Source organism: Mastigoproctus giganteus, chromosome 5, assembly GCF_048544385.1.
Source record: "Mastigoproctus giganteus isolate SK-2022 chromosome 5, ASM4854438v1, whole genome shotgun sequence".
Lineage (NCBI taxonomy): Eukaryota > Metazoa > Arthropoda > Arachnida > Uropygi > Thelyphonidae > Mastigoproctus > Mastigoproctus giganteus.
In genome coordinates, this window is record NC_143579.1 from 195280703 (window position 1) to 195306648 (window position 25946).

At 36.1% G+C, this 25946-nt stretch overlaps 1 protein-coding gene across 1 annotated transcript in view; it reads right to left on the reverse strand.

Moving 5' to 3' along the window:
- Iml1 (GATOR complex protein Iml1) overlaps window positions 1-25946 on the reverse strand; it is a gene marked incomplete at its 5' end in the record, with an annotated part of 444528 nt that overhangs the window by 74409 nt on the left and 344173 nt on the right. The window contains 2 exons of the mRNA XM_090374757.1: window positions 4363-4418; window positions 9224-9463. Of these exons, the coding sequence (XP_090230883.1) occupies window positions 4363-4418; window positions 9224-9463 (296 nt within the window). The remainder of the gene's footprint in view (window positions 1-4362; window positions 4419-9223; window positions 9464-25946) is intronic.

A 25946-nucleotide genomic window follows, 5' to 3' on the forward strand; every position in this document is an offset into this window, starting at 1 on the left:
ATTATCAGGGTACCTGCCCGCCCACCGATGAGTGAGCCAACAAGCTCCGAAACACAACTGGGTCGTGGTGCCCACTGAGAATAAATAATGGTAGTCTCCTCTACTAGAGAAGCATTATTTATTCGAAGTAGTGCAATACCTGGTATCTCGTTGTGAGGTAGACACAGTATGAGATAAAATCAAACGATGCCATTACACTACTTATGTAATTAAACTTATGGGTAAACTATGGTATATTTACACCGATATTATTTCTACGCATAACATATTATGCCTTGTGCATTTAATCTTCAACATGTTAATTTTTTACATATTTTCTTTTAAATTTCATGCAATTCATGTATGTTCAAAAAAGAACATTAAAGCATTTAAACAAATAATAAATGTATTATTAAACATACCCAACAGAAATAATTTCCAGTTTGTGAATATAATTTTTATTTATAGATGTATATATATATATATATATAAGTATAATAGTAATTGTTGTGTGCCGAATGGGTCCGAGTGGTAATGGGTCCTTTACCTGCAGATTCTTAATGTATGAAGAATCACTGCTGATAACCAGATCAATAGTATTGCTTCCTCTTGTTACCTCTCTAACATGTTGCTATAGAAAACATTCATCCAAGAAATCCACAAAAGTCTTGCTAGTGTGTGAGTGACCAACCTACAAACATACTAGTAAGACTTTTGTGGATTTCTCGAAGAGAGAAAGATTTTAAAGATTTAATGAAGAGAGTTTGTCACATGAAGTCATTATATTTTTTTCCCAATAAACTGTAATGAGTTCAAAATAAGCAGACTGTTTGGATATCACCATTAAACTATTCTCAGAGTGAAGTTGCAGTTTTTTGACAGTCATTGACTAAAGTTAAATTTTGCACTGAATGCAACAAAATTTCCTCTGCCCTCTGTCAAACTTTGCATCAAAAGAGTTAATATAAATTCGTTTATTTGCACTGCACTGATCCCAGCCCCTTCCAGCGGTCAGTGTGAAGTCACGTTTTGATTCCTAGTACTAGATGTGCTCACCTTTAATCTTTTATTCAGCTTTTGATTACTAGTAGTATATTTCTTCACCTTTATTCAGCCATTCTTATAGTTTCGGATAAGTGCAACTTGTAAGCAGCATAGTAAGAAATTTCCTGTGTTTTTATATATCTAAAAAGTCATATTCGGTTAATTTGTATAGAACAGGTATTTTCAATTAATTGTATTAGTACATTCTAGGAGTAACTAATTTTTTTAGAAATTATTAGTGATGGATAACTTTTTAGTGAAAGGAAATCGGAAGAGGCAAATTGATAACAACAAGCATGGAGAAAATGACAAACAAAAATGAGCAACTATCAACATCAAAAAAGAAAAACACATGTCGTAAATATGATGATTATTTGGCAATGGAATTTTCATATACTGGTACCCAAGATTGTCCTCTACCTTTATATGCGGTATGTGGTTTAAAACTGTCGAATGAATCAATGGTGCCGAGTAAATTGCAGTGCCATTTTTCTATGAAACACGAGAATTTATCGTCCAAAACTGTGAAGTATTTTAAAAGACTGCTGGCATCTAATAGAAAACAAGGTACAGAATTTTATAATATGGCTAAAATATCTGATTAAGTGCAAGAAGCCAGCTATTTAGTAGCCGAACTGGTGGCAAAAAAAAAAAAAAAAATGATTTCATAACAATCAGTAAAATAATAACATGCCATTCAGCAATAAGTGAGGATATATTCTAAGCATGGTATTTATAAAGTTTCACTTGAATATCACCTATTCCTTTTATGGTAGGTCTATTCAATGCAAGTACTTTTTTTCCCACTTTTTAAAAATTGTTAATTTTGAAGTTGTCTAGACAGAAATCTAGTAGATGTTATATATCAATCTTGTGTATTTAAGTACTAGACATGGTAATGTTTTACTGGAATGTTATCATATTCAGCTTAAACACACAAGAGTGATACATAAAATTAACTGGACATTACATATCAATATTTTGTACTTAAATACACAATATTGATATACATGGTGTTCGGAAAGTCACCATACACCAGTACGACAGTGATGTGTAAAATAATATGAATGATAAGAGTAACTGTGCACTATCACAAGGTGTGATATGAGACCCTGTGCAACTAGTGGTGTGTGTCAAAGTCAGTTGGCTGTGAGATAACGATTGTGGAATGTGTCAACAATGGTTTTATCATTGGAGGAGCATATTTTTTTGGTTCAATATGTTTTTAATGAATGTGATGAGTATATGCAAAGCATCCGAGAAAACATTTCTAAGAAATTTCCAAATATGCCAGTACCAAGTTGGCACGCTGGGAAGGCATAAATAGACAAATTTCATGAGACAGGTGTTGTACGTGACATGGAGTGTAGTGGAAGTCCACCAAAACTGACAGAAGAGAAACTCCTGGATATTTCCAATTCAACACTGCACAGTCCTTTAAAATTAATGTGGCAGTTATCACAACAGAAAAATATTGGTCTTAAAACTGTGCATTTAGCAGTAAGAAGCTATGCCTTTTTCCATACAAAATCACAGTTGTCCAAGAATTAAAAGCAGCAGAATACCAAAAGCGAAAACATTACTGCCACTGGTTTCAACGGTTTATCACAGAAAATACTGATAGTATTCTTGATCTTACATTCTTCACTGATGAGGCATGGTTTCATTTGACAGAGTATGTGAATACTCAAAATACTTGATTATGAACATCCAAAAATCTACACAGTCTACATCAAATCTACATCATCTGGAGATAGCAATGTAAATACCAGCAGAAGGTTAGTATTTGGGTTACTATCTCCAGAAAAGGAATTGTTGGGCCTATCTTCTTCAGTGAAACAGTAGCCTCTGAGTGTTACTGTTCCAATATTCTCTACCAATTCATCGGCAAATTGGAGGATGAAACCAAGGATGGGTGGTTTCAGTAAGATTCCACCACTGCCCATACTGCTATACAATCAATGACACTCCCATGCAAAATTTTTGCTGATTGAATAATTTCAAAAAATCTGTGGCACCTCATTCACCAGACTTGAATTTGCCTGATTTTTTATCTGTGAGGAGCAGCAAAACATAAAGTTTACAAATAAAACCCATGATCACTTCAGGAACTCCAAATTGGTGTAACTGCTTACATCAGAGGCATCACACAAGAAGAACTAAAGAAGATTTTTGAAAATAAAATTAACCATGTCCGTGGAGGTCAATTGCAACATCTATTGTAATGGACTACTTATGTAAGTAAAACTAGGCAATAAAAATGATTTGTAATAATAACATAGGTGTATAGTGAATTTCCAAACACCCTGTATAATGCCCAGCTATATTTTTTCATATATTATGAAAATATATATATTAAATAGGCATCATAGTTTATATGATTGATTGATTAAATACTGAACTTTGGAAGCATATATCATGCAAACAATGAAGCTAGAGGAATTTTGACTTTAACTTTGAAATTTTGATGAAAAGATACATTAATGTTAGTTTTTTTAGGATGCAATGAATAGGAAGGAAAAGACTGGCAGATAATATTGTCTGCATGCCACAAAATTTCTTGTGGGACTAGCACATAGAAAAATGGACCTAGTGACATGAAATTTCATAAAAAAGAAAGAAAATGAAGCCTTATGCGAATATTTGCAAATTCTGAGTTGTACTGGATTTGCTTCAAGCATGGGTATAGTAATCGCCAACTAGAACACAGCAGGGTTTACTCATTATGAAAAAAAAGTTCACACTTTTTTTCATAATGAATAATATGATTGATTGAATTGAACATAAGATTGATTTTATGTTCAATTCTGGAGGGGGGGGGGTACCTCAAGCAAACAATGAACTCCAGAGAAATTTTTGACTTAATGTTTGAAATTATGAAGAAAAGATATGCCAGATCCCTTATTTTTCCAGAATACAGTTAACAGATAGGTAGCAACTGAAATTGCCTGCTTACGATGTTTGATGTCCAACTAGGAATCACACATTATTATTAGACAGTCCTTCTGTTACTAATTGACCAAAAACACTCACAATTTTGATAAGCTTGTAATCACATTACATGTTACTATTGTAAAGTAAAACAGAATGATCAAAGCTGCTGTGCCTTCAGTTAATGAACTGTGTATTTGAACCAATGTCTAAACTTCATTTGGACTGAAATAGTATAAAAAAGGCATTGTGTGCCTGTCAATGTATTATTAAATCCCACTGTTAGAATAAAAGAGGAAGAATGAATTCTATATGAGGTTCACTTCGTTAAACTGCTGCTAGTTTCATTATAATTAAACATGGTTATAATATTTCTAATTTAAATGCTACTTATAAAAATATACTTACAAATCTTCAGTTACTTCTCCTTCCACTGCGGTTTCTAATGATGTATTTGATCCACTCTATAAAACAATCATTATGTGAGACAATATCTGTATATTAATTATTAATTTTAATCAGTTTATTGAGTAGTTAATCATGAGTAAGAATTTCAAAAAAGGTTCAATTTATGGTCTGTGAGAAACTATATGACAAGAATAGTGTTAATAATTTCATGGTTTAGCAGCTCCACTGCAATCCCCCAATCCATTGCTCATCATTAGCGTTAGCATTAGTAGAGGCATTTGATGCAAGAAAGCAAGCTTATGCAGCATCAGCCAAAAAAAAAAAAACCCACTTCCACTTCACCCCTCTGTTCGTTCAAAATACCTGTCCAGCTGAGCCTTAAACTTATTTAGGCTATCAACCTCCACTACAATGGATGGAAGTCTGTTCCACCAACCAACCACCCGCTGGCTAAAGGCAAATTTCCGCACGTCTATCCTACATCTGTCTTTCCTCAATTTGAATTTATGCCCTCTCAGGTGATTATTCTGAGCTAGAGGAAGAATCCCATCAGCATTGAGCATGCTCAAACCATTCAAGGTTTTATACACCTCTATCAGATCACCTCGCTGGTGCCTAGTCTCCAGACACTGTAATTTGCAAAACTTAAGCCTTTCTTCGTAAGAGCTACCCCTTTGTTCCATTCACTAATCTTGTTGCCCTTCTCTGTACTCGTTCTAGCAGCTCTATATCCTTCTTGAAATGAGGCCTCCAGACCTGTATACAGTACTCTAGGTGTGGCCTGACCATTGCCTTATACAGGGGAATAATCACCTCCTTATTCCTGCTGGAAAAATTCCTGTATATCATTGACAATACTCCATGAGCTACTCTTGCAGCCCGTCTGCACTGCTCAGAGAACTTCATATCTGCCTGCACAACCACCCCCAAGTCCCCTTCATTCTCTACCACTGTCAGTGTAGTACCACAGAGTTGATACGTTGCTCTGGGGTTGCTGTTTCCCATGTGTAGTACTTTACATTTGTCAATGTTAAACTTCATTTGCCACCTCTCAGCCCATCTGCTCAACCTTTCCAGATCCTGTTGCAGCAGCATAGTGTCAGTAGTGTCCTTGACAACCCTGCCAACCTTTGTATCGTCTGCAAACTTGGACATTAAGCTTGATATACCATCATCAATATCATTTATAAATACAGAAAACATTAGCCCGAGGAGGAATGGATTGGAGGGTGCAGAGTATAAGTTGCTTGAAAACTACTAGACATTTTTGCAGGGAAAGGTATATTAGCATTAGTAAAGGCACATGATGCAAGAAAGCAAGCTTATATAGCATCAGCCAAAATAAAAAAAATCTTCTAATTTCACCTATCCACTTGCTCCAAATGTCTGTCTAGTTCTGCCTTGAATCTATTTGAGCTATCAACTTCTACAATGACAGATGGAAGTTTGTTCCAGCAATCAACCACACGCTGGCTAAAGGAAAATTTCTGCACATCTATCCTACAACTGTCTTTCCTCAATTTGAATTTATACCGTCTCAGGCGATTATTCTGAGAAAGAGGAAGAATCCCATCAGCATTGAGCATGCTCAAGCCATTCAAGGCTTTATACACCTCAATCAGATCACCTCGCAGGTGCCTAGTCTACAGATTTTCAAAACTTAAGCCTTTCTTCGTAAGAGCTCCATTCACTAATCTGTTGCCCTTCTCTGTACTCATTCCAGCAGCTCTACATCCTTCTAAAAATGAGGCCTCCAGAACTGTAGACAGTACTCAAGGTGTGGCCTGATCATTGCCTTATACAAGGGGATAATCACCTCCATATTCCTGCTAGAAAAATTCCTGTATATCACTGAAAAGACACCATGATCAACTTTTGCAAACCGTCTGCACTGCTCAGAAAACTTCATATCTGCCTAGACAATTATCCCTAGGTCCTTTTCATTCTCTACCAACTTGAGTGTAGAGTTGATACATTACTCTAGGTTACTGCTACCCATATGCAGCACTTTACATTTTTCAATGTTAAACTTCAATTGCCATCTCTCAGCCCATCTGTTTAACATTTCTAGATCCTGTTGCAGCAGCGTACTGTCATCAGTGTCATTAACAACCCTGCTGACCTTCATATCGTTTGCAAATTTGGACATTAAGCCTGATTTACCATAATCAATTATCATTAATAAATACAGAAAACAACAATGGACTCAACACCGAACCCTGGGCGACTCCACTAATAACATTATTCCACGAAGAGCAGTGTCTATTGATTACCACTCTGTCTTCTCTCACGCAACCATCCCTTTATCCATAGCAGCAATTTGCCTCCATTGCCACACTGCTCCAATTTGTGCAGCAGTCTTCCATGTGCAACAGTATCAAAAGCTTTTCTAAGATCGAAATATATGATATCAAAATTATTCTTTGCATCCAGTTCCTTTGTGATTATATCATAGTATCCAATCAAATTGGTCACAAAGACTTCTCCTTAATAAACCCATGCTGTGTCTGAGCTATAACTGAAGTCTTGTCTAGATGATCCTGTAGTTATTCTTTAACCAGTGCCTCCATTAATTTCCCTGAAACAGAAGTTATACTAACAGGTCTAAAATTACTTGTGTCGTCCTTTGATCCTCCTTTGTGAATTGGGGTCACATTTGCACATATCCAGTCCATGGGTACCTCCCCTGAGTCCAAGGAAGCTCTCATAATAATGGCTAAGAGTTTGCTTACTTCCTTTACTGCTTCCTTTAATATAACTGGATAGATCCCATCTACCCCATGTGCCTTTCTCATGTCTATCTTCAACAAAATCATCTAGCTCACTGCCAGAGTTTAATTAACCTCTGGCATTCCCCTACCTGTTGTTATGTATCAGCAAAACTTTTCTACAAAGGAATAAAATTATGCAAATAATGACCGTAGAAGTGTTGTGCCATTCATGCCTGGTTTTCATTGCCATATATAAATGGAAATCTAATAAAATCTATTCTCTTAAAACAACAAGACTTTGCAGATTTGCCTATGATGAGTGGTTTCCTTTTGCTGCTTGCTTTACCTTCTTCACTTCTCTCACCTTGAAAGATAACATCTGATAAAGTAGTCCTGTTTCATTAGTGTTACGAGTTGTATAAGTGTCTGATAAAGGATAACCACTTATATGATTACAGTTTGAAATCCACTCATTAGTAGTGGCTTCACCTGATTTACCAGTCATGGCATTAGAGTTTATTTTGCACATCTTTGAATTGCTGCAATCAGTCAGTTTCTGGTTTTAAAAATTCTCACAACCTAAGTCATGAGCTTTTTTTATTGTAAAACTGGTCCACTTACAGGTAAGTTTTGATTTCTAGCTGCTGAGAAATTTCAAAACAGTAACATCAGGATTTAAGTTAAGATGAATCTTCTTTCTCTTTGCCACATACTTAGGTTTTGCTAAGACCCTGCCAAGATGGTCTTAAGGCAGTTAAAAGTTGATTAATCATATGGATGTTATATGATAATATAAAGTTTGACTACGGATGTTTTATAGACTTGGTTAGTTAATTATTGTTGATAAGGTGCTAGGCAGAATTCTTTGTGAGCTCAGCTTTTTTCTGGCCTCACACTTTGCAATTATATATGCTTTGTCTGTCAAACGTAAGACAATGTCTTTGAAACACATAAAACACTGGCAGAACTTCATTATACAGATTTACCAAAAATAGAGTTTTCAGATCATATTTGCATAATTCAATCAACTTTGGGTTTTTGTACTGCTTTCTAATTTTTTTAAATAATACTTTTTGTTATGAGGCATATAGTACTGTACAGTCACTCCCTGACTTACGTAAGGGTTGTGTTTCGCGGAACTTGACGCAAGTCGAAATTACCCTAAATGCATATGCAGCACTTGGAAATATGTGCACTGAATTTGTGAGCATTATCTAATAGATGCAACATTTTGAAAGAAATGCCATTGTCTTTACAATATTTTTTCAAATTGGGAAAGAAGCAGCATTTAAACCAATCCTCGAAGAGAGATATTGTTATCCATCCTCTCTGGTTCGATTCAAAATCATGGGTAGGGTGTCTTTATTGATACCCTTAAATGAATGAGAATTTCCAGAATGGTACATGAGCAGTGGTTTCAATCTGTAATATCCCGCTGCATTAACCCCAAGCAAGAGCGTTGCCCTACCTTTTGAAGACTTGAAACCAGCACTGTCTATTCCTATTTGACAACGTATGTGCAATTCAGCATTTTTTCCAATACAAAGCAGTCTCGTCAGCGTTAAAAATTTGCTGCGTTGAATAGACACCTTCATCAATAGTTTTTTCCACACACATCACAAAATTTCTCTACAGCTGCAGAATCAGCACTGGTGACTTCACCGGACACTTTAAGTCCTCCATTTATTTCCTACAGGATGCAAAATAGGTTTCCACCAGCCAGCAAAAATTTACGTAAAGTTGAATTTACGTAAGTTGAGTATTACATAAGTAAGGGAGTGGCTGTATATAGTTGTTCAGTATAGTGTATAAGTGGCAACAGAATTTTTTAATATTGTATGTTGTAAAAAATGATACTTTCTCATGAAAATATTATATATATTGATCTCTCATGATAATGGATTTTGTGTGTAGGAAAGGGTTAACATGCAAAGTTCCTCAAATTTTGTTCATAGAGCCATAGTTTGATAAATTGAAACTTACTCATTACACCTGTAAATGTACAATATATTTTCATTATAAACAACTGTATTTTGGTAAGTACAAATAAAAACATAGTCCAGAAACATTTTGATTGCACCTTGTACAATTATATTTTCCTATTGAATATGTCTTGGTAAAAATTAAAATTATTTAAAAGATAATTTTACCTTTCCTTCTACTTCAATGGAAGGTGAGATTCTTCCACTTGTAGCAAGTTCTCCACGAACTCTTTCCATTCCTTTTCCACTAGAGCTTCTAGAACGTGGTCTGTCATGAATACGATTACTACTTACTCTGTCTCTAAATGAAGAAACTGAAGAAGATGCAGAAGAAGTAACAGCAGCTGCCTGAGAAACACCTGCTTGCCCACAACTTTGCCTTCTTGCTGGTGGTCGACCTAAAGGAGACTAGAAAACAAAATTCCCATCACTTGCACATGAACATTGCTAACTAGAAATAGTGTGATTCAGCATATACAATGGATTCCAGTTATTTGGGCCACCGCTTAATGAGGGCAGCCATTTATTTGGGATAAATCTTAAAGAACAGAACCTAATTGAGAAAATAGCCAGAGTTTTCTTCGCTTAATTGGGACAACATGCCATTTAATTGGGGCAGGAGACTGCAGCACTTGAGATTATACCCCCCCCCATTGTCTCCGGCCAGACCACATTGTGTAAAGCACATTTCTGGAGATCACAACCATAAAAAAATAACAACAATTTGCGGTTTCCAGTTTACTGGGCTTTACTGTTAGTGCAATCTATTATAAATGGGTAGAAAACTCGATCTTATTACATTTGCAATAATATCAATAGCTGGAATTCTGTGGGTTTTTAGGTTATTATGGTGAAATGTGCTTCCCCTTCACTAAAATCTTCAATCATATAAAAAACAAATTTTCAGAATATTCTTTTCATTCCTATTTTTTAAGCTTCATAAACTTGTTACTCCATATTTCACATGTATTGTGTTAGTTGCAATTTGTGTGTGTGTGTGTGTGTGGCATGTTCTTTGCTATTGATTGCTTATCTTTTTTATTTTTTATTGTTTTAAATTTTACAATCCCCCCAAAAAAGTCAGTGAACAGAAATATCAATTAGCTAGTACGTACATATTACAGTATTAATTAAGCTATGTACGTAAGTGTAAATTTATTTTTATTTTGCGAACCTGTGAAAAATATTCTTTTGATTTCCACGTATCATTTAATTTTGTTAATTGGTAAGGTAATAAAGTATAAATCGTAATGTGATTTGATTGTACAATGAATCAATCGTAAAACAGGAATCCACTGTATTTTAAACTATATTTTCACTGTATTTTTAACTATTTCATAATGTGATCTGATTGTACAATGAATCAATCGTAAAGCAGGAGTCCACTGTATTTTTAACTATTTCATGAAACTTCACATAATTGGGAGAGCCGCTTAATCAGGCCAAAGTGCACTAGTCCCAATGTGCCCCAAATAACCAGAATCCACTGTATTTGGCAATATAATTCATAAGGAAAGAACAAATCAAGCAAAATTCAAATACAGAGATATAAATAATTAGCAAACCTAATGGTAGTGAAATCACTATAATTCTATATGAAAAATTCTGTTGTATTCATTAAGCTATCATGTTCCCTGAGTTAAAAAAAAAAAAAAAAATATATATATATATATATATATATATATATATATATATACACAGTCAGTTGAAGCTCTTTATAGCGACCCTCTTTTTAACATCCCAACACATTATAACATCCTATGTGGTTGGTCCTGGCCAATTTCTCATTAACCTAATGCTATAGTTACGAGGGGAAGTTGTTGTTATTTGGTTTTTAGGAGCATTAGCAACTAAGGCCATAATTGCTCCAGAGATATGCAGTGGTCATTCCCTGACCTTTCCGCATCCTTCGTGTTTGGTGGTCACAGGCTCGAACCCCGGTTTAATCAAGAAGCATGTGCTATGCACTGCTGCTCCTGCCCACCTGGCTACGCAGGCGCCAACGGAGGGGAAGATGTTTAGACTGGATTGCAGGAGTTTTATTTTAGCCAGCCAGTTATAAATTACTGGAATAAATTATCTATATGGGTGGTAGAGGCTGACAGTTTGGAAAAATTCAAAGGTCAGCTGGATAATTACCTATGGGAGGAGGGAAATGCATAGGTTGTCTATTTCCTTTTCTCTTATGAATTACTATTTTTTAAAAATTTTCCTCATTATTATTATTTTATTTTATTTTTGGCTGGTGCAGCATAAGCCGTGGGCTTTTTTGCACCATTTGGCCATTGCCAAATTCAGTACAACGACCTTGAAAATAAAAGTATTTCTCTATAACGACCATAAATTTCTACCTCTTTTATTACAGTATTCACATTTAAAAATGACAGAATGTTTCAAATATATTGAAGTAATTGCAGCCTGACCATGAGAAATAATTTGTTAAGACTTTCCACACTTTTTCTCGCAATATGATAATGAAATTAACATCGGCTAGAAGTTCAATTCATTACTTAGAATGTATGTTTATTGGTTATTTGCACCAAGAAAGCAGATAGCTTTGCCAATTGAAGATAAAATTAGGATTTTGCAAGCTGTAGATATGGTGTGCATCTTAAGACTGACATCACCAAACAGTTTGGCATTCCTAAGAGTACCCTGTTCACTATTCTAAAAGATCAGAAAAAAGATTGAAAGTTTAGAGAAATCAGCTGCACCAGGTTTCGAGCACAAAAGGTGAAGTATCCGTCTTGAAAAGGTACTTTTGGAATGGTTAATGATGGTGTGTGCAGTAAACGTTAGTGTCATTACTGTCATTAACAACCCTGTCAGCCATCGTATCGTCTGCAAACTTAGACATTAAGCCTGATATACCTTTATCACTATCATTAATAAACACAGAAAACAACAATGGACCCAACATTGAACCTTTGGGGGACTCCACTAATAACATTATTCCATGAAGAGCAGTGTCCATTGATTACCACTCTGTCTTTTCCCACTCAATCATCCCTTTATCCATAGCAGCAACTTGCCCTTAATGGCATGCTACTCCAATTTGTACAGTAGTATTTCATGTATATCAAAAGCCTCCCTAGGATCCAAGAATATGATATAAAAATTATTCTTTGCATCCAGTTCCTTTGTGACCACATAGCAGTATCTAATCAAATTGGTCAGACAAGACTTCCCCTTAACATACCCATGCTGTATCCAAACTATAAATGAAGTCTAGTCTAGATGATCCTGTAATGCTCCTTTAACGAGTGACTCCATTAATTTCCCCAGAACAAAATTTAAGCTAACAGGTCTGTAATTACTTGAATCACTATTTGATCATCTTTTGCAAAATGGGGTCACATTTGCACATCTCCAGTCAATGGGTACCTCCCCTGAGTCCAAGGAAGCTCTCATAATTATAGCTAAGGATTTGCTTCCTCCTTTAATATAACTGGATAGATCCCACCACCCTAGGTGCCTTTCTTATGTTCAATTTCAACAATTTCTGCTCCACTTTGCTCTCAGTTATTACAAAATCATTTAGCTCACTGGCAGAGTTTAATACACCTCTGGCATTCACCTCCCTGAATAACTCCGCATATGTAAATATTGATGCAAAATACTCATTCAGTTTGTTAGCTACCTGAGCAAGATCATCAACAGTTGAACCAGCAATATCATCAACAGTTGAACCAGCAATATCAAGTGGACCAATCTGATTCATCCCCTTCCTTCTATAGTTTACATAAGTAAAGAAATCTTTGCTGTTTTCCTTTTGAAATGCTTCAAACATATGCATAAATGAAATGGAACTCATTGCAGATGCAATGGAATTTTCTGAAATTTGTAGTGATGAAGAATCTACTGTGGCTGAACAAAAAACAAAAAAGTTTCAGTGAAAGATGATAATCAAGGATTAGAACTTGTACATTGATTTTTTTGAAGCACAGCCTAACTGCAAAAGTGAAATAACTGCTTTAACGCATTTTAGTTCTCTTAATTCTCTTTTAAAACATGCTCTACCATTGAAACAGCATGTTTTGACAGATTATTATAAAGTATGAAACAATTCTCTTGTTAGGTCTTGATAGGTTTCAAGTCTATGTAGTGATATTCACAATTTAATTGTAACCTTACTGCACACTACAATCAATGCAAAATTTTCAATCATAATTTTCTTGTTTAATACTGTAGTATATATTATAAATAAGATTATATGGCGATAAGATGTATAAGGCAAGGGTCAGGCTACACCTTGAATACTGCATACAGTTCTGAAGGCCTCATTTTACGAAGGATGCGAAGTTGCTAGAACAAGTACAGAGAGGGGCAACGAGACTGGTGAGGGAACTAACAGGTGCTCTTATGAAAAAAGGCTAAGTTCTGCAAATTTCAGCATCTGGAGACTAGGTGGCTGTGAGGTGATATGATTGAGGTGTATAAGGCCTTGAGTGGATTGAGCTGGCTCAATACAAACTTGAGGGGCATAAACTGAAACTGAGGAAAGACAGCTGTCAAACAGATGTGCGTAAATTATTTGCCTTTAGCCAGCGGGTAGTTGATTGCTGGAACAAACTTCCATCTGTTATTGTGGAAGTTGATAGCTTAAATAAATTCAAGGAAGAAGTGGATAAACTTTTGGAGCAAATGGATGGGTGAAATGGGAAGGTTTTTTTTTTTTTTTTGGCTGATGCTGTATAATCTTGCCTTCTTGCATCATATGCCTCTACTAATGCTAATGCTATATTATATTGTATTAGTAAAATTAAATTAAATGTTCAAGCTTTTACTTGTTTTGTTGCTGATTTTATGAACAATCGATATAATGTCATTCCGATATAAGGACTGTTTTTCTCATTCTTCTATGGGGTGATTATATAGAGTTTCTGCTGTATACAGTAGAGTCCTGATTGTCCAAGGTAATGTGGACTATTGGAACTTCGGATAATCAAAAACTCAGATAACACGGAAGGTTTGTAAATTATTATTAAATAAACTGGATTTAAATACATTAACGTGATGATGTACACTATTTTCAGGTTAGACCTACTTATTGAACATAATGACTTTTAAATTATATAATAAAACACTTAATTTTATTTATAACTGTTTTATTACAAAAATTAAAAAAAAAAATAGTAAACGTATAAAAATTACAAGTAATAGACAAGAAAAATGTACGCTTACAGTTGTTAGCACTACACCTTAATATCATATAAAAAATTCCTTAATGAGTTTGTTTCATAGAAGCTCCTCACTTTTTGGTTGCTATATTTCGTCGTGTATGTAATTTTTTTTGTAGTTTCTGTGCACTCTTCATCATCATCTTTACTTTCATCTTTTTGTTTGTTAACAAGCTTTACAATCATGTCATCAGTAATTTCCAGCTGTTTATCTGAATTCATCCACTCTTTAATATCCTCTGTAGTAAGAGTGTCAGAAAAAGGAAGGTTATTGGCTAGTTCTAAAAGGGTTTCCTCACCTCTTTCGTCTTCATTTGCCATTTCGTTTCTTTCATTTTGGGAGCATAAAATATTTTTTCAGGATTTAATAAGAGCACATATTTTAACATCATTCCATGCTTCTACTAACCAGTAAATAACATTCTTGATGTTTATTTTTTTTAAGATTCTCAACAACACTGGTCACTGTTTCAAGGTTTTGAAGCAGATGTTTTAAGAGACATCACCTATAGTTGCATTTCAAAGTCTCCAAAACACCTTGATCTAGAGATTGAAGAAGGGATGTCACATTAGGTGGCAAAAACAGAGATCTGAGGAAAACGTGAGGAAATTTGCCTTTAGCCAGCGGGTGGTTGGTTGGTGGAACAGACTTCCATCCCTTGTGGTGGAGGTTGATAGCCTAAATAAGTTTAAGGCTCAGCTGGACAGGTATTTGGAACGAACAGAGGGGTGAAGTGGAAGTAGGTTTTTTTTTTTTTTTTTTTTTTGGCTGATGCTGCATAAGCTTGCTTTCTTGCATCAAATGCCTCTACTAATGCTAATGCTAATCTAGAGATTGAAGAAGGGATGTCACATTAGGTGGCAAAAACAGAGCTCTGATGTTACCAAAAATGGCTACGGTAAAGAAAGCCTGCACAAGAAGTATGCAAAAGTTCAATGAAATTTACCGGTAAAAGTACTTTGCTGTAACAGCATTTGTATTGTTGCTCGCTTGGTAAACAGACGGTGGGTGTTATCGATCTAGAGTAGAAGTTGAATCCTATGGGAGTTTGAAACCCTCCGGAAGTGGAGGGGGGGTAACTTGATCTTTTTTCTTTAGAATCACTAAAGAATCACTAAAATCCGGAAGTGGAGGGGGGGTAACTTGACCTTTTTTCTTTAGAATCACTAAAGAATCACTCTGAATTATGAACAGAGTCATATTGGAAGTTCTGGTGTCGTAAAAAAAAAAAAAAATGTTCATAACATAGTTTCACCAGTAAACCTTTTGGAAGTTTGCCTTGCTTCTTGTGTGGGCTTTCTTTGTCTTTTTTTTTTTTTTTCTTAATAAACAATTTATCCACTAATGCACCAGTGATTATAAAGAAAAAAGGTCAGGTTATCCCCTCCACTTCGGGAGGGTTTCATCTCCCACGGGATTCAATTTCTACTCCTGACCAATAACACCCACTGTATGATTACTGAGCGAGCAACAATACAAATGCCGTTACGGCAAAGTACTTTTACCGGTAAATTTCATCAAACTTTTGCATGCTTCTCGTGCAGGCTTTCTTTACCTTAGCCCCAAAAACTAGTTTACTTTCCTCTGGATGGGATGGAGCATTGTCTAAAATTAAAAGTGCTTTATGGGGAAGTTTCTTTTCATTCAAATATATATTTTTGTGCTAAGGACAAATTCTTCATGAAACTATGTTTTAAACAAACTGAATCCTCCATGCATTTTTTTGATCTGGGTAGTTAACAGGCAAACATTTTACATTTTTTTTAAGCTTGGGGGTTCTTTGACTTTCCAATGAGAGTTAGTTTATGCTTATATCCCCCAGTGAATTTGAACATGCCAGTACCGTCATTCTTTCCTTGCTTCATTTATAACTAGGAGCCACTTTTTCTTTTCTAACTGCAAGTGTTTTAGATAGGAGCATTTCATAATTCAGGCCTGTTTCATCACAATTGGAAATTTGATCCAAATTCATATTTCATTTTCCACTCATAGTGCTTACTCTAACCCTAATAACATAGATGACAAATAAAAAAATTGGAAAATTAGAGAGTAAAATTTTTAAATCTTATTTATTTCTTTTTTATTAAATCTTTAAAATTAGAGAGTAAAAAGTTAAGAAATCAACAAACATAAAAGATCAGCACGGCTCAATAGTCAACCGGTGTGAGTTACCGCTCAGTACTGAACTATGTGCTCTTACCTTTGATGACAAAGTATAAACAACTATTCGACAATCCACCTCGGATAATGCAGAACCTTGGTTAGTTGAGACTCTGCTGTATATATATGTATATACACAGATTGTAGCTTACAATCAAACACAACACATATATATACAGTGGACCACAGCTTTACAATTGGTTCACTTTATGGTGGACTCTCATTCATTATACGATATGTGGTAAGTGCTGGTTATTGATCCCGTTTGTGAATTAAATTTTAATTATATTAAACGGTGATTCTGATAAGCGAAATAGGAGGAATATTATCCACAGGCTATAAAAGTAAAGATATAATGCACAAATTAATGCTTTTTACCTTGCTAATTAACAAAATTAAATGATAAAATCGGAAAAATATTTTTCACAGGTTAGCAAAATAAAAATAAATTTATGCTTACGTACATAGCTTAATTACTATTGTAATATGTACATGCCAACTGATATTTCTGTTCAGTGACAATTTTTTTGTTGTAAAATTTAAAAAATTTTAAATGTAAAAAAGATGAGGCACGCATAAATTGCAGGGTAACAAGTTTAAGAAAATTAAAAAATAGAAATGAAGACAAGCTTCTGAAAATTTATTTTTGTTTTTCATATGATTGCAGAGGAAGGAAGAAATACAGTTCACTATATAAATGACATAAATTTTCTGATGCTATCAAGGCAGTGTTAGGTGGATCGTAAAACTGCTAGCTTGGGGGGGGGGGGAATACAAGGACTAATAGATTAACAGTAGCCACTGGCAGAGGTGAAAGTGATTCTTGCACTGCTTCTCTTGGAATGAGCAGCAGCCTGGAAAACAAGATGCAGGGTATTTCAGAGACTGCTGGGAGTCATTGCTGTACAAGTAAACACATGGGTTGTGTTAGGGTAGCTAAGAAAAAGAACAGGTGCATGTATACTTGCGTGTACACCAATGCTAGGGGTTTGGTAAATAAATTTGATGAATTTGAGGTATTGCTCAAAACATCAAAGGCAGATATTGTTGGGATATCAGAGACGTGGTATCACACAGATATAAGGAATGCAGAACTGGAATTTGGGGTGTACAATGTGTACAGAAAGGATAGACAGGATAGAAAGGGAGGAGAGGTTATGCTATTAGTTAAGAAACACATAAAATCCAAGGAAGTGATGCCAATCGACATTACTGGACAGTGCAGTGTCGAGTCAGTTTGGTGTGACATCAAAATTGAGAGTAGGAGTGTTCTATAGGCCTACTGACTCTGGGGGATTTTAATTTCCCAGATATTGACTGGAATTTGTGGGTTGGTCACTTCCACATTAGCAAGGCTTTTGTGGATTAATTGGATGACTGTTTTCTACATCAGCATGTTCGGGAGGCAACTAGAGGGAGTAATACTCTTGATCTGATTATCAGTAGTGATTCTTCATGCATTAAGAATCTGCAGATAAATGAACCACTAGGTGGCAGTGATCACAGTGTGCTGAAGTGGGATTTACTCAAAGAGGTAACTACCATCAGGGGTAAAGGAAAGGGTTTTTGCTTTCGTAAAGGCGACTACGATGGTCTGAGACAGTATTTAAATTCTATGCAGTGGGACCAACTGATGATGTCACCAACAGCAAATTCAAAATGGGAAGCATTCAAAGAACTTATCTTGGAAACTACTAGGCATTACATACCAACTAAGAAATATTGTTCAAGGTTTAGGCCTAAATGGCCTAAATCAGACGAACTAATGAGACATATGGCAGAGAAGAAAAATGCATGGGATACATATAAATTAATGGGTGACATGGAAGCCTATGACAGATATAAGCTCGTCTGTAACCAAGTCACAAAGGAAATTCGGCATGCAAAGGCAGATTATGAGAAATCCTTGGCAAAGGATGCAAAGAAAAACAGAAAAGAGTTCTTCACCTACGTATACTCTAGAAGGAAAGGGATGAATCAGATTGGTCCACTGGATATTGATGGTTCAACAGTTGATGATCCTGCTCAGGTGGCTAACAAACTAAACGAGTATTCTGCATCTACATTCACATATGAGGAGTTATTCAGGAAGGGGAATGCCAGAGGTGAAGTAAACTCTGGCAGTGAGCTAGATGATTTTGTAATAACTGAGAGGAAAGTGGAGGAGAAATTGTTGAGGATAAACATAAAAAAGCACCCGGGATGGATAGGATCTATCCAGTTATATTAAAGGAGGCAGCAAAGGAAGTAAGCAAACCCTTAGCCATAATTATGAGAGCTTCCTTGGACTCAGGGGAGGTACCCACAGACTGGAGATGTGCAAATGTAACCCCAATTCACAAAGGAGGATCAAAGGCTGACACAAGTAATTATAGACCTTTGAGTTTAACTTCTGTTCCAGGAAAATTAATGGAAGCACTGGTTAAAGAAGCACTGCACGATCATCTAGACAAGACTTCAGTTATAGCTTGGACACAGCATAGTTTTGTTAAGGGAAAGTCTTGCCTGACCAATTTGATTGGATACTATGATGCAGTCACAAAAGAACTGGATGCAGGGAATAACTCTGATATTATATATTTGGATCTTAGAAAGGCTTTTGATACTGTTGCACATGGAAGACTGCTGCACAAATTGGAGCAGTGTGGCATTGGAGGCAAATTGCTGCTATGGATAAAGGGATGGTTGAGGGGGAGAAGACAGAGAGTGGTAATCAATGGACACTGCTCATTGTGAACTAATGTTACTAGTGGAGTCCCTCAGGGTTCACTGTTGGGTCCATTGTTGTTTTCTGTATTTATAAATGATACTGATGATGGTATATCAAGCTTAATGTCCAAGTTTGCAGACGATACAAAGGTTGGCAGGGTTGTTAAGGACACTACTGACGTTATGCTGCTGCAACAGGATCTGGAAAGGTTGAGCAGATGGGCTGAGAGGTGGCAAATGAAGTTTAACATTGACAAATGTAAAGTACTACATATGGGAGGCAGTAATCCCCGAGATTCATATCAACTCAGTGGAACTACACTTACAGTGGCAGAGAATGAAAAGGACCTGAGGGTAATTGTGCAGGCAGATATGAAGTTTTTTGAGCAGTGCAGATGGTCTGCAAGAGTCGCTCATGGTGTCTTGTCAATGATATACAGGAATTTTTCTAGCAGGGATAAGGAGGTGATTATTCCCTTGCACCTTGAATACTGTATACAGGTCTGGAGGCCTCATTTCAAGAAGGATGTAGAGCTGCTGGAACGAGTACAGAGAAGGGCAACAAGGTTAGTGAACGGAACGAAGGGTTGCTCTTACAAAGAAAGGCTTAGGTTTTGCAAATTACAGTGTCTGGAGACTAGGCACCAGCGAGGTGATCTGATAGATGTGTACAAAGCCTTGAATGGTTTGAGCATGCTCAATGCTGATGGGATACTGCCTCTTGCTCAGAATAATAATCTGAGAGGACATAAATTCAAATCGAGGAAAGACAGATGTACGATAGATGTGTGGAAATTTGCCTTTAGCCAGCGGGTAGTTGGTTGGTGGAACAGACTTCCATCCCTTGTTGTGGAAGTTGATTGCCTAAATAAATTTAAGGCTCAGCTGGACAGGTATTTCGAACGAACAGAGGGGTGAAGTAGAAGGGTTTTTTTTTTTTTTTTTTGGCTGATGCTGCATAAGCTTGCTTTCTTGCATCATATGCCTCTACTAATGCTAATGCTAATAAGGCAATGGTCAGGCCACACCTTGAGTACTGTATACCGGTCTGGGGCCTCATTTTAAGAAGGATGTAGAGCTGCTGGAACAAGTACAGAGAAGGGCAACAAGATTAGTGAATGGAACAAAGGGTTGCTCTTATGAAGAAAGGCTTAAGTTTTGTAAATTACAGTGTCTGGAGACTAGGCACTGGCGAGGTGATCTGATAGAGGTGTATAAAGACTTGAATGGTTTGAGCATGCTCAATGCCGATGGGATTCTTCCTCTTGCTCAGAATAATCACCCGAGATGGCATAAATTCAAATTGAGGAAAGACAGATGCAGGATAGATGTGTGGAAATTTGTCTTTAGCCAGCGGGTAGTTGATTGGTGGAACAGACTTCCATCCCTTGTGGAAGTTGACAGCCTAAATAAATTCAAGGCTCAGCTGGACAGGTATTTTGAATGAAAGGGAGGGGTGAAATGGGAGTGGTTTTTTTTTGGCTGATGCTGCATAAGCTTGCTTTCTTGCATCATATGCCTCCAATAATGCTAATGCTAAATACCCACAGAATTCCAGCTATCTATTACTACTATCGCAAATACAATAAGATCGAGTTTACTACCCATTTATAATTAGATTGCACTAACAGAAAAGCCCAATAAACTGGACACTGCAAATTGATTTTATTGTTTTATGGTTGTGACCTCCAGAAATATCACAAAGGCATTCAAAATTGATTCTTATAACCGAACATACGAGGGTATTCAATAAAGAATCGCCCTGACCTAGCTGCAGAGGTGCTAGACTGTTGATTCTTGGCACAGGTTTTAGTCCTTCACATAGCCACCATGCAGATTTACACATTTTTCCCATCAATGGATGAGGCTACAGATACCATTTTTGTAGAAGTGGTGAGGTTGGTCTTTGAACCATGACTCTGTTGCAGAAATGAGTGTCTCGTTGTCAGGGAAGTGGGTCCCTCGAAGAAATGATTTGAGGAAAGGAAACAAGAAGAAGTCTGATGGGGCAGCATTTCACATTCACAAATGGCCACTTGTGTTGTTGTAATTTCAGAAGTGTGAACTGGGGCATTGTCTAGCATTCTCACACCTTTGGACAGCATGCCACGCCTAAATGTTTTGATTTTCTCCCGTAATTTTGTGATTAAATTGGCATAATAAGCACCTGTAATTGTTCTACCTTTTGGCAGATAATCAGTCATTATTATGCCTTTCTCATCCCAAAACACTGTCAGCAAGACCTTTCCTGCTGATGCTTGGACCCTTACCTTCTTGGGGGGGGGGACCATGATGTCGCCATTCCATGGGCTGTTTTTTACTTTCAGGGTCAAAATGGCATATCCATTTCATACTGAGTGATTAGATGAGAGAAAAAGTCTTCCTCATTTTTTTGGCAGGGCTAACAACTCTTATGATTTCTGTTGTCGATCAGCCTTCTGGAAACCCATCAGTAATCAGGGAATCCATCTTGCACTCAATTTCCGTAAATGGAGTTGGTTATGAAGGGCTGTTTCAACAGCGCCCATACTAATATTCACCTCCTAGGACAATTCACGCACAGTATCCGGTGATCTTCCGTGATTAACGACTCCACTTTTCTGATCGTGCTGTCATCAATGGCTGAATTGGGACGACCTAGAATGGGCTCAGATTCTACCGATGTCCGACCACACCTAAACTGTCTATGCCAGTGCTTCACAATGCCATAGGATGGAGCTTCATCCTTATATACAGCAGTCATCTCCTTGTGGATTTCTTTAGATTTCCCCTTCAAGAACAGATGCCGGATTACAGCTGTGGCTTCAACTTTGCCCATGATGCTACTTTGTCACATGTTCAGCTCTGTAAGATAAAAACAAATTAAGATACAGGGCTGAAATTTTACACCTTTAGTACAGAGATATGTTTGATGCTACGCACAAAATATCATGACTCTGCGATATGTGGAAGTAGGTGAGGGCGATTCTTTATTGAACTACCCTCGTATGATAACAATGAAAGTGTAGTGCATTGATTTCACTGAAAATGTTAACACTTATATAGATAAAACATTGTCAAAATCATGTTAACACTTATATGGAATGAACATTTGAATTTCATTTTATTTTTTTTTTCAGATATAATGGCAGATAGGTTAATGCTAGAAGAAAGAAGAGTGGTGGCAAGCTTGACAGATAAAATAAAATTCAAATCTTCATTCCATATAAGTGTTAACATAATTTTGACATACCCTGTATAAAGGGGCTGATTCTAGTAACCAGTGACCATGTTAAGAAGCACCTACTTGTTTCACTTAACGATGGGATGGGCTTACAACTGTTGCGACCGGACACTTGGTTATTCCTCTCAGCCAATAGCAGTCTTTGTAAACGTGTTGGCCATATGTTTTGTTTTGCATTATTTAGCTGAAGTGATTTTTTGTGTTGTGCTTTAATCAATACATTAGTCTTAATAAATTTTTCAACCTGACATTCACAACTTGCATTATAAAAATGACCTTTTAGAGAGATAAATAGTTTAGCTATATAGCGAAAATTTCAATTTCCAAGGCCTTGGAATGAATTACCGAAAAACAATGTGTTATTGGGTTTACATTACGATATTTTCATATGATGGTGTCTCTGGAATGGATTAATAATTTGATTTTAAGCTACAGTCTTGTTAGGGCCATTCATTTACCTCCAGTTTCTTACCTGTGGTACTTTTCAATTCATGGGAAAATTCTTTTCTTAGATTCCATAAACAGAATACCAAATTCTTGCTTGTCTTCGGGATATGAAGACAAGTGGTAGTTTGGCACCGGGAAGAGGCTATGTGGGAAAGCAAAGCAAAATTTTTATACCATTCTTTAAAATCGGTTGTATTACAGGTGTAACATTTGGTGACAGAATGCTTAAACCAGATTGACAAAATGGTTACAGTTAAATTTCTTGCATCGAATGTTACACCTGTAATACAACCGATGGATCAATGTGTAATGGAAACACTAAAATGCCTGAATTGAAAACAACTCCTTTGAAGGACTATTTGTGCTCATGACTTAGTTAATTACAGATGTATATTCAGTTTGATTTTGCAAGTTGCTTGGTTTATTAAGTTATGAAAAAAATATGTGAACCCAAATATTGTTTATTTTGATTCTATTACTTCTACAGTAGAAATTTGATTAGCATTAGTAGAGGCATACAATGCAAGGAAGCAAGCTTATGCAGCATCAGCCAACCCCCCCCCCCCATTTCACCCCTCCATTCATTCCAAATGCCTGTCCAGCTCAGCCTTAAATTTATTTAGGTTACCAACGTCCACAACAAAAGATGGAAGTCTGTTCCACCAATCAATTACCCGCTGGCCAAAGGAAAATTTTCACACATCTATTATCCAGATTGCACATGACAAATGCAAATTAATATATTACATTATAGAGAAAAATTTGTAGCAGGTATTGTGTTGCATGATGTTACATAATGCATGGTGAAGCAGTAGATAGCAGGTGGTGCATGTGGCAGTATGGCATGTAGCAATTTGGCATTTGGAAATACTTCATTCGTTTCATTCATTTATAATGGTGATGAGACTGATTTAAACTGTAAAGCAATCCCCAGCAGATCATATTCTCATACCGTGAGAGGGGTACTGTACCAGGGTACAAAACAAACAAAGAACTTGTAACAATAATGGTTTGTGTTAATTCAACTGGCAGATGCTGATTGCCATTGTTTCTTATTGGGAAGTTGAATAATCCTAGATGCTTCAAAAACATAAGAAGTCTTCCAGTTACATATTACCATCAGAAAAGGCATGGATGAATGGTGAAATTTTTATACCATTCTTCAAAATCGGTTGTATTACAGGTGTAACATTTGGTGACAGAATGCTTAAACCAGATTGACAAAATGGTTACAGTTAAATTTCTTGCATCAAATGTTACACCTGTAATACAACCGATGGATCAATGTGTAATGGAAACACTAAAATGCCTGAATTGAAAACAACTCCTTTGATGGGTCATATTAGCTGACAACAATGATGAGGAATACGTTATACATTTCTTTAAAAAAATCAACTTAAAGAACTGTTGCTACACATCACCAGAAGGTTGGAACTATATAGATGTGTCTATGAAAAAATCATGGAACAAAATCTTCAAAAGGCAGTTGGGAAGTTCTGATGACAGTAACACAAGTGAAAACATAACAGAAGTCACTGAAACATTAAAACAAATTTCAATATGCAGAGAAATGTAATGAAGAAGATGTAAGTGTATGGTGACTTTAAGATCCTGGATTCCAAATTTTGAATGATGATGAAATAATTCAGTTCAAAAGGAACAGGACCAAGAAGATGATAAAGAGTAAAATATTCTTGACATTCTGAAGCTTCTCAGTGTTTAGAGGTTGCTATGAAGTGGTTCAAGAGGCAGGAAGAATGTGACACAAGAAAACTTTTAAACAGATGTCAATATTTGACTTTTTTCTAGAAATAATAATTTTATTTATGTACATATGTATGTGTTACTGCTACATAATTATTTATTTTATTATGTAGTTTAAATATTATTAATAAAACATTATATATATTAAAATGCCATGTAAAACAAATTTTTCTTCAGCATTAGCAGAGGCATATGATGGAAGAAACCAAGCTTATATAGCATCAGTCAAAAAAAAAAAAAAAAATTCTTCCCATTTCACATAATCACAAACACTCCAAATGTTTGTCTAGTTCTGCCTTAAATTTATTTAAGCTATCAACTTCCACTAAGACAGATGGAAGTTTGTTCTAGCAATCAACTACCCGCTGGCTAAAGGAAAATTTCCATACATCTCTTCTACAGTTGTCTTTCCTCAATTTAAATTTATGTCCCCTTGGGTAAGTAATCTGAGCAAGAGGAAGAATCCCATCAGCATTGAGCTTGCTTAAATCATTCAAGGCCTTATACACCTCAGTTAGGTCACCTAGCAGGTACCTAGTCTCCAGAAGCTGCAATTTGCAGAACTTAAGCCTTTCTTGGTAATAGCAACCCTTTGTTCTACTCACCAATCTCGTTATCCTTCTCTGTACTTATTTCAGCAGCTCTACATCCTTCCAAAAATGAGGCCTCCAGACCTGTAGGCAGTACTCAAGGTGTGGCCTGACCATTGCCTTATACAAGGGAACAATCACTTCCTTATCCCTGCTAGAAAAATTCCTGAATATTATTGGCAAAACACTATGAGCTATTCTTGCAGCCTGTCTGCACTGCTCAGAAAACTTCATATCTGACTGCACAATTACCCCATGTCCTTTTCATTTTCCACTACTCTGAATGTAGTAATCCCAGAGTAACGTACTAACGCAGTTAGTACATTACTCTGGGGTTACTGCTATCCATAGGCAGTACTTTACATTTGTCAATACTAAACTTCAGTTGTCACCTCCCAGCCCATCTGCTCAACTTTTCTAGATCATGTTGCAGTAGTGTACAGGTGACCCCTGCTTAATGCTGATAATTTGTTCCGGAAAAACAGAGTGCTAAGTGAATCCGGGTTATGCAAGCGCCGCATTCTCATAAGGTAACATATGTATTTGTGAGTTGCGGTCTGTGCCATAGGATATTTCCTAATCAATAATAAACAGTAGTGAAAAGATGCACAAATGTCAGTCAAAATATTTAATATTCAAATATTTGTACATATAAAATATTCTGCATTACATACGTATATAATTATGTGGTAACTACTTATGTATCAAAAGTAAACTTAAAATTCCAATTAAATAATGAATTTAATTGATATTAATTGATTTAATTTAATTGATATTAATTGATTTAATTTAATTGATATTAATTGATTTAATTTAA